Source organism: Tupaia chinensis, unplaced genomic scaffold (genome assembly GCF_000334495.1).
Source record: "Tupaia chinensis unplaced genomic scaffold, TupChi_1.0 Scaffold000247_1, whole genome shotgun sequence".
Taxonomy (NCBI): domain Eukaryota; kingdom Metazoa; phylum Chordata; class Mammalia; order Scandentia; family Tupaiidae; genus Tupaia; species Tupaia belangeri.
Window position 1 is genome coordinate 3,220,880 of NW_006159725.1, and position 10,025 is coordinate 3,230,904.

At 47.1% G+C, this 10,025-nt stretch overlaps 1 protein-coding gene across 5 annotated transcripts in view; it reads left to right on the forward strand.

Moving 5' to 3' along the window:
• Nucleotides 1–10,025, forward strand: part of JHY (junctional cadherin complex regulator) — an 81,766-nt gene that overhangs the window by 19,774 nt on the left and 51,967 nt on the right. For all 5 annotated transcript variants that reach the window (XM_006148806.2, XM_006148804.1, XM_006148803.1 and 2 more), the window contains one exon: nucleotides 2,590–3,106. In XM_006148806.2, the coding sequence (XP_006148868.1) occupies nucleotides 2,590–3,106 (517 nt within the window). The remainder of the gene's footprint in view (nucleotides 1–2,589; nucleotides 3,107–10,025) is intronic.

Consider the following 10,025-nt stretch of genomic DNA (forward strand, 5'->3'; position numbering starts at 1 on the left):
TTTTTTTTTTTTGGCACCACAATAAACTGGTAACTTTAATTCCGTTTTTCCACACAGTTTTTTTTTTTGTTTATTTGTTTTTTGTATTTTTAAAATTTTTTTAAAGGATTATTTTATTTAACTTTATTTATTTATTTTTATTTGACCAGAGAGGGACAGAGAAAGAGAAAGTAAGCCGCCAGGTCCGGGACCCAAACCATGGTTGGCCATGTGGGAGCCCAGCACCCCCAACCAACACAATACTTGTCGGCCCCCTGTATTTATTTATTTATTTTTTTTTTAGAGAGAGATTTTTGCTACAGGGCACGTGCACTCACCAGAGAAACAGAAAGACAGAGCCCCCTGTATTTTTTTTTTTTTTTTTTTTTTTAGAGAGAGATTTTTGCTACAGGGCACGTGCACTCACCAGAGAAACAGAAAGACAGAAGCAAGAAATCACGCCCTGGGGAGATGGCCATGCCACAGTGCCTTCTCCTCCATTCTCCCCATGCAGTTTTGGGCGAGCATGCCCAGTACCTGGTGTGAGTTTTCAGTCACCGGATCTAGGAATCAAACTGTGGTTGACTATGTGGGAGTCCAGCGACATAACCATTACACCATCTGCTGGCTCCTTTCTACTCACTTTTTGAAGTCCCCATGGACGTGCCCCATGACTCTTTCTAAGTCCAGTGACAGTCCAGGCTAAGACAAGCTGTGAGATCATTCAGGAGACGTCACTCAAAGGGCATCATCGTCCCAGCCTGGGGCAGGTATTCCAAGAGGCTCAGGGAGCGGAGAGATATACAGTGTGACACCCCATTTCCTGGCAAATGTGGACCTTTCCCATCCAGGCATTTTGATGAAGGAGAAGGTCTTGTCTCTTCTCTTGCTGGAAAAGGGAGAGCAGCCTTCTTCAAGAAGTTTTGCATCTTAATATGTAAGCTAAGAACTCAGAATGACAGTCAGCAAGGGATGGGAGTTGGGACACTCTGCTTCGGTCTTTGCTGGATATCAAATCAAAGAAATCTAGTCGACATTAAGAAGGGTAAATTAGTACGAGGGACCATTAGTTTGTTTACCCAGCATAAAATTACGTCCTCTGTCAACGGGAATATCAAATAGCATAAAAAGCCTCGGTGATTTACATCTTCTTTTTGATTAGAGGATTGCACTACTATACTCAAGGAGGAAAATCTCTCCCAGTTAGCTTTTGAAGATCAAAGAGTCTATTAAATATGCTATATTACCAGCCCGTTTTTTTTCTTTTTTGGTTAAGACTGAGGGGTGCTTTACAAATTGAGGTTTCACAGAGAGAGACCAGAAGACTTTGGGGGTTATATGCATGGTCTGGACTAGCTCACTGGCCTCAGGCAGGGCCGCCTGCTTAATGTTTTGTTCAAAGGCCATCCTACAGCGTCGAGCACCAGTGGACCTGTCCACTGAGTTTCGTGGGCAGGGACCAGGCATGTGGGTCTGTGAGCTTCTCGGTGAGCCGGGGTCTGAGGCTAACCCTCGGTGTGGCTCCATAGCACATTTGATCAAATCTGCAAAAACAAAATGAAGTGAAAAGCAGAATCGCTGAAAAGAAGCATGACTCTATGTATGTAGATATCCAGTGGGATTTTAAAAGGCTTACTTTCTGGGGGCCAGCAGGTGGCACAGTGGTTAAGGCAATGGACTCCTACATGGCCCAGAGTGGTTCAAGTCCCAGATCTGGCGGCTTGAAAATCACACTGGGTATGCAGACATGTGTGCTCAAAACCCTGAGAGGAGAATAGAGAGGGGATTGTGGTGTGGTCATCCCCCTAGGGGATGATTTCTCACTTTCCCTTCTCCATGTCTCTTTCCAGCAAGCACACATGCCCTATGGCAAAAACCTAAAAGAAAAAACAAAAACTTACTTTCCCCCCAAAAAAAGCAGGCTGGGCAAATGTCTGGGCAACGATCCGTACTGCCCTTCCCAGACCCACAGTCAAATATGTACATAACCCGTAAGAGTGTGACGTTCAGCTTCATCTTTACCCGCTGAAACGCTGAATTGTTGGCGCGCATAAGTGATAGCGTTTTTCGAACGACCGTGACTCAGTGGCTAAATGTGACAGATATTCGCTTTCCTGTTGTTTTCCTGTCATTTAGATGAACTCCTCCCCATTCCTTTTATTTTTTGCTATAGGGCACGTGTGCTCGCCAGACAGACAGAGAGAGACAGAAGACAGAAAGCGAGAAATCACCCCCCGGGGGGATGGCCACACCTCAATCCCTTCTCCTCCATTCTCCTCTCAGGATTTTGGGCATGCATGCACACGCGCCCAGCGTGAGTTTTAAGCCACCGGGTCCAGGAAGCGAACCACGGTAGACTACATGGGAGTCCAGTGACATAGCCATTACGCTAACTGCTGGTTCCCTCCTCCCTGTTCTTATTCCATTGTCCTACAACTTCTTGCCCTTGTTCACAGTGTGTGGGTCTCATTTGAGCTAGAGATCACGTCTTTGACATAGAAATAGAAAAATTATAGGTGAAAGCTTGATTTCAAATGAAATGATCGACGGAATCTAATGAGCGAATCGGTTTGGATTAAGAACTTGCCATTTCTTTTCCGCTCTGGGCAGCCAACAGCCAGGAGAAGACAAATATTCAGACCTCCGATACGACCCACACTGGAAGAGGAAGAGAGAGGAAAAGCAGCCATTGCCAATGGAAGCCTTGCCGGGGTCTGCAGACAGCTCCTCTGAAAACCCGCCTGCAGACCCGCTCTACCCTTCCAAGGAGACGTCCATGGAGCTGTCAGGGAAGAAGAGCGAGCCCAAGAGCCCGCAGAGCGCAGCCTCCCTACTTGGGAGCGAGTTTCTGAGCCCTCGGTACGAGCGCCCGGCCCGTCGCAGCCAGCCGTTTTCTGAGCTGAGCGACAGTGACCCGGAGCAGAGGTCCAGCAATCTCTCCCAGTACTTGAAGAGCTCCAGCTCCCGCAGTGAGGCGTTCCTGCCCGGATCGCGGGGCCCCCGACGGAGGAGGTCCAGACAATATTTTGTGGAAAAGAACAAGTTGACTCTGGGATTACCCACTCCTAAAATGGAATCCTATCTTCAACTTCACAATAGAAAAAGAGGGGAGACTCACCTGGAACAGGTATGTAGATGCTACCTAAAAATCTCTTCTCGGGGACCAGCAGATGGAGTAATGGTTATGTTGCTGGACTCCCACATGGCCGGCCACAGTTTGAGTCCCAGACCCGGTGGTTTACACTCACGCTGGGCACGTGCGTGTGCGTGTCCAAGAGCCCGAAAGGAGAATGGGATTGCGGCGTGGCCATCCCCCCTGGGGGGCGATTTGTCTCTTTGTCTCTCCTTTTTGTCTCCTGCAAGTGCATGGGCCCTATAGCAACACTAAAAATAATAATCATATATATATATATAATGTACATCTATACATATATATGTACACATATCTATATCTTTTGAAACACTAGACTGGAATTTGCATCTGTTTGCAATGGCCGGATGTTACTTCCTGTGAAATGATAGTGTCCTGGTCGCCTCCCAGCCAGGCAGTGTTTGTACCACACCCTCCGTGTTGCCCTTTCATGTAGAAACAAGCGGAATTAGTCCACAGGTTCTTAGGAGCAAATAAAAGCCACCAGTGGTTTCCAGCGTGGTAATTCAGTTACAGCTGAAATTTCTCCATTCAAGGGCCCCCAGAATTTCTTCAAACTTTATTTTCCAGTAGATAAACACAGGGCCAGGGGCTTCCCTCCCTGTGTTGATTCCCTTTGCTTCCACCACAGCATTGGTTCTCAGCCTCATTAAATGCCCCCCACATAGGAGGGGACACGGCACGCTCATGTCAGTGACCGCAGGTCACGCATACAGGTGACTCTCAGCATGGGTGGTCAGGAGATAGGAGCAGGGCACAACGTGGGGCATTTTTTTCCTCTTCGAATGACTCTCGTTTTTCAGCCCCCCGTTGGTAATCATCACTGTCCTTTATTGCTCTGTGCTGATGATATAATGTGATTAGTCTCTCCAGCTATAAAGTTAGAAAAAAGCTTCTAAGATTTCCCTCCTCTGGTCACCTTGAGGGTAAATCCTACCTCAAACGATGCATCTCAGACCTGCTGGAGCCAGTCAAGTGAGTTCTAGTGACTCAGCGCACGTGGAGACCTCCTAGTGGACTTGGAGTGTAGGCCAGTACAGCCGCCATTCTTACTGGGAAACACCTCAAAGCCGCCACCTACCCACATGGGGTCATTGTGCAACACGAAAGGGAGGTCATTACACTAGATATAGTGCCCTTAGGCCTGTTCCCCGGGCCAACTGATAGAGGCCCAGCTCGTTGCCTGGTGGTTGAGGCACGGCTTGAATCCCAGACCCAATGGCTTGAGAAGCATGCCAGGTGAGTGTGCGTGTGTGCCCAAATTTTCAAAAGAAGGGAGAGAAGGAAAAGAAGGGATTGTGACATGCATGCGCCCCATGGGGAGTGCTTTCTCTCCTTCTGTCTCTGTCTCTCTCTCTCTGTTTCTCTCCAGCAAGCACATGTGCCCTCTAGCAAATTTACCAAAAAAAAAAAAACCCTACAACATGCTCTAACCTCTTCTAACGTCTAAGTATTTTTTGATGGAACAAGGTGGACCAGGTAGATGAACATGGAACATTTGCAGTTTTTCTTAATTCAGAAACCCCTTTCACGATCAGGGAGGATTGTGCCATAGTGAGTGAAACAGTGAAGGAACAGGTTCGGCACGTTTAGTTGAATTGCGCGGACACGAATGGCCCGACTGCGGTGGTGCTTACCTCTCACACTGAGTTCTGCAGGCCGGGCCGTGGGGGAGGCCTGGCTCCCTTCCCATCCATCCTAAAGGCTGGGCGTGGTGATGTGTGCCCGTAAACTCCAGTGACTGGGGGGATGGGGCGGGACAACTGCGAGCTCAAAGCAGGGCTGGGTGGGACCAGCAGTTAGCGTAATGGCTATGTCGCTGGACTCCCATGTAGCCAACCGCGGTTCGAGTCGCGGACCCGGTGACTTAAAATTATTCTTGGCATGCTGGGCATGTGTGGGTGCATGCCCAAAATCCTGAGAGGAGAATAGAGGAGAAGGGATTGTGGCGTGGCCATCCCCCCAGGGGGTGATTTCTCGCTTTCTGTCTCTCTGTCTCTCTCTGTCTGTCTGGCGAGCACACGCACCCTATAGCAAAAAAAACACCTCTCCAAAAAAAAAACAAGGCTGGGCGGCAAAGTGAGACCCTGACTAACAAACTGAAAAGAGGGCCAGCAGGTAGCATGGTGGTTAAGACACATAATCAATCACAGTTCGAGTCCCAGACCTGGTGACATGCTTAACCAAGGAAAAATGGAACAGCTCAATAGAATGCACAGAAAAATAGAAGGTCTAGAAACAGAGCCAAATTGCATATGGGAATATATGAAGGGATTTCAGAAAGTTAGCAGGAAAATGGAATTCAAGTATGAGTTGATTTGGGTGCAAAAATTTTGCAAGCTATGCATAATTTTCTCATACTATGCCCTTTCCGTGGACTTTTTGAAGACTTCTTGTGTTACCTGATACTATGATTTGGTAACGGAAGCATCTCCCATCAGCCAAGAAATGGGGGTTACTCAATATAGCAGCTGGCAGCACGGGGGAAATAGTAAAGGTGGACCCTACCCATATCATACGGACAAACACCAGGTGAATCAAATACCTAATTTTTAAAGGCTAAAACAAGGGCCAGCAGGCAGCGTGGTGGTGGAGGTGCTGGGCTCCCACATAGCCAGACACAGTTTGAGTCCAGGACCTGGAGGCTTGCTTTCTCACCTTCTCTCTCTCTCTCTGGTCAAATTAAAATAATAATAGGAGACTGGGGTAATTGTTATGTCACTAGACTCTCACGTAGTTGACTGTGGTTTGAGTCCCAGACCCAGTGGCTTAAAACTCACTCTGGGTGTGTGGGGGTGCATGCCCAAAATCCTGAGAGGAGAATGGAGGAGAAGGGATTGAGCCACCCCCTCTGGGAAGTGATTTCTCACTCTCTCTCTCTCTCTCTCTCTGTCTCTGCAGCGAGCCCATGTGCCCTATGGCAAAAATCTCACAAAATAAACAAATAAATAAATAAAATAATAATTTCATTGTACTAAATAATTCTTAAATAAATAAAGATTAGAACAAAAACACTAGAAAAAAATATAGGAACATTCTCCTTTCACCTCAAAATGCTTTAAAATCCAGAATCTATAAAAGATTGATTTGTCTTCATAAATATCAAATGTGTGCACATGTGCCTAAAATCCTGAGAGGAAAATGAAGGAGAAGGGATTGTAGAATGACTATCCCTGTTCAGGATGATTCCTCACTTTTTCCTCTCTCTTTCTCCCTGTTAAGCATAGCATCCTACAGAAAAAATTAAAAAATAATAAAATAAATTATATAAAAAATCATCTTTGATGAGAGTGCTCTCTCTGAACTACTACAGACAATTTATAGAGTGTATTATTAAGAGAGAAATTCAGGGGACCAGCAGTTGGAGTAATGGCTATGTTGCTGAACTCCCATATAGCTGTCCGCGGTTTGAGTCCCAGGCCCGGTGGCTTAAACTCACACCAGGCGCGTGTGCGTGTGTGCCCAAGATCCCAAGAGGAGAATGGAAGAGAACGGGTTGTGGCGTGGCCATCCCCCCGGGGAGTGATTTCTTGCTTTTTATCTCTCTGTCTGTCTCTGTCTTTTTGGCAAATGCACACACCCTATAGCAAAAAATCCTCTCAAAAAAAGAAAAAAAATAAAAAAGAGAGAGAGAAATTCAGATACTGAAGAGTATACACAGATTTTTAAAAGTGGAGAGGAGGGGGTCAGCAGATGGTGTAGCGGTTCCATTGCTGGACTCCCACATGTCCAATCACGGTTCAAGTCCTAGACCTGGTGGCTTGAAACTCACACTGGGCGCGTGTGCGTGTGACCACAATCCCAGAAGGAGAATGGAGAAGAGGGGATTGCAGCATGGCCATCCCCCCCTCACTGTCTCTGTCTCTCCTCTCTCCAGTGAGCTTGCCCTAAGGCAAAAATCTCTACCAAAAAAAAAAAAAAATGGGGAGGAATCGAAACATAAACCATATTTTCTTGTATGCATAAAAACTGTAGAAGGTTCAGGAGGTGGTTTTTATAAGAGGTGGAGGGGGAGTGAGCGGGAACACGGCTTTTCACTTTATACCTTTTCATCTCTCTTATTTTTGTTAAGAATTATTTATTGGGGCCGGCAGGTGGCATGGTGGATGGGGGCGCTGGACTCCCACATGGCCAACCATGGTTCAATAATAATAATAAATAAAGTTAAATAAAATAATTCTTTAAAAAATTATTTATTTAATTTTATTTATTATTGTTATTAATTTAATTTGTTATAGGGCAAGTGCACTCACCAGAGAGCGAGAGAAGGAAAGTGAGAACCCAAGCCAGCAGGTCTGGGAATTGAACTGTAGTCGACCATGTGAGAGTCCAGCGCTTTAACCACCATGCCACCTGCCGACCCATATCTCTCAGCTTTGAACCATGCCTGTGTGTTACCATTCTACAAACAAAATTGCCAAATAGCAATTAAGATAGGATAGAGGCATTTACAAACTGCAGCCTGTGGCAGCCCCCTAACGTCACTGTCCCCTCCTGCACCGTCACTGTTCCTGTCACCCGCGTTACATGGTTTGATCGTCACTAATGGCTCGTTGATTTTTAAATTTAGTTGTTCCACAAGTTTTTTGCCATTTTTTGTAGGTCTATGGATTGCACTAGAAACACTCCCCCCACCCTGTGAGATCTTACTCCCGTGATGTGTGAGCGAGGACTCACGGGAGGGCACCCGAGCGTCACACCAGCCGTGGCCATGCTGACGCCACTCGGTGCCCGCTACTACTCCTGATTTCTTCGAATCATTAGACTTCGGGTCCATTTATGATCCACCATTACAGTAAACTGTGTTTTGGAAAATGAAGTCCCTCTCCTCTTGGTTCTAATTTGACTTTGAAGGCTGGTGAAGGTGAAATTGCGCGTGGGTTCCGAGAGAGCCGTAAGTACTTCGTCCGCGCTGTCCCGCTCTCTCCTGTGATTACTTGGGAAGGAATTACACGAGTTTGCAAATGCAGATGTGGAAAGGGTATTTATCCACCTCTAGTCTTCAAGGCAATACAGAGCTCCGAATAAAACGCACGATGGACTCTGCACACTGACACTCCCTGTGGCTGTCCTAGGACTCGGGTCAGTCAGCCAGCAAATACTGCTGAGCCACGGCTAGGCCCCGGGGACTCTTCTCGGTGTGGGGGTGTTGGTAACAGAAAGCGGGACACGCAGAGCGCCTGTCTCCTGGTCATGTGACACAAATGAGATGCTTGAAGCAAAATAATTTCATGTACTGATAAACACCTAGAAGGAGACCGAATAAACAAACTTTATTAATAAAGTAATGAAGGGGGCCAGCCAGTGGCATAGTGGTTAAGGTACTGGACTCCCACATGGCCGACCGCAGTTCAAGTCCTGGCTTGAAAATCTGGGCACATGTGCATGCGTGCCCACAATCTTAGGAGGAGACTGGATAAGATGGGATTGCCACATAGCCACCTCCCTGGGGGGTGATTTCTCGCTTTCCCTCTCACTATCTCTTTTTGTCTCTGTCTCTCTCTCTGGTGAGCACATGCATCCTATGGAAAAACTTGTAAATAAAAGTCAATAAATAAAAATAATGAAGGGAGGCCCACCCCCATGGCTCGGCACTGTGCACAGGGGGTTGGATTCCACACATCTGACCACGGTTCAAATCCTGGCCCTAATGGCTTAAAAAACATGCATGTATGTGTGTGTTCCAAATATCCTGCCAGAAGGGAGATGTGGAGGAAAAAGTAATGATTACGGTGTGACCAGTCCCCACTGGGGTGTCGGGGGGCAGGGTTGGTTCTCTCTCGGTCAGCCCCTATGCCCTTTAGCAGTAAACTGAAAACAATGAAGGGAAATAATGTCCTGTACTTAGTAAAGTAATGTGTTTAATAAGTGACCTGGATGAAGAGCGTAGGAAAGGAAATTTGGGGAAAAAAAGAGAGAAGTGGGACACAGACATGGTTTATGATCTGTTACGAGGCCGTGTATAGTATTCTCAACTGGGCTGGACCAAGGAGTCTGTCACGCTGGGTAAAGTCTCTTTACAATCTAAATGAGGTATAACGATTGAATGTATTAATAATAATTTAAATCAATCAATCGATAAAAATAAGTGACCTGGATGTTAGCTAGGGGCCTGGGGAGGTCTCTCAGGAGACAGCCTCTGACCGGAGGTGTGCATGGAGGAAAAAGGGAAAAGCATGAGGTCTTGGGGACAGGCGTGGTTTCCCCAAAAAAAATGCAAGGGGAGCAACACAATTTTGTGGGAGAAAAAACAAACAAACAAACAAAATACTGGTTTGGGGTCAGACTGCTGTGGGTTAAGCCCTGGCCCTTCAGCATGGCTCTGACTGGGTGTTTGAGCCAGTGACCACACCTTTCTAGTCTCTACCATCTGCAGTGTGGGGTCACTTCTGTCTCGGAGTCACACACACACACACACACACACACACACACAGTAGAGGTCTCTGACTTAGTGCACTTGCACTTGCTAGAGAGAGAGAAACAGAGACAGTGAGAAGGAAAGTGAGAAACCACCCCCTGGGGGGATGGCCATGCCATAATCCATTCTCCTCCCAGGATCTTGGGCACACGCATACATGCACCCAGAGTGAATTTGAAGCCACTGGGTCCAGGACTTGAACCACGGTTGACCGTGACCATGAGGGAGTCCAGCAACATAACTGCTACACCATCTGCTGGCCCCATGCCTTGGAGGGCTATTGAAAAATGTGTGCATGGGACCAGCAGTTAGCGTAATGACTATGTCGCTGGACTCCCATGTAGTCGACCGCAGTTCAAGTCCCAAACCCGGTGGCTTAAACTCATGCTGGGGGCGTGTGCTTTTGTGCCTAAGATCCCGAGAGGAGAACGGAGGAGGAGGGATTGTGGCATGGCCAACCCCCCTGAGGGGGGGGGG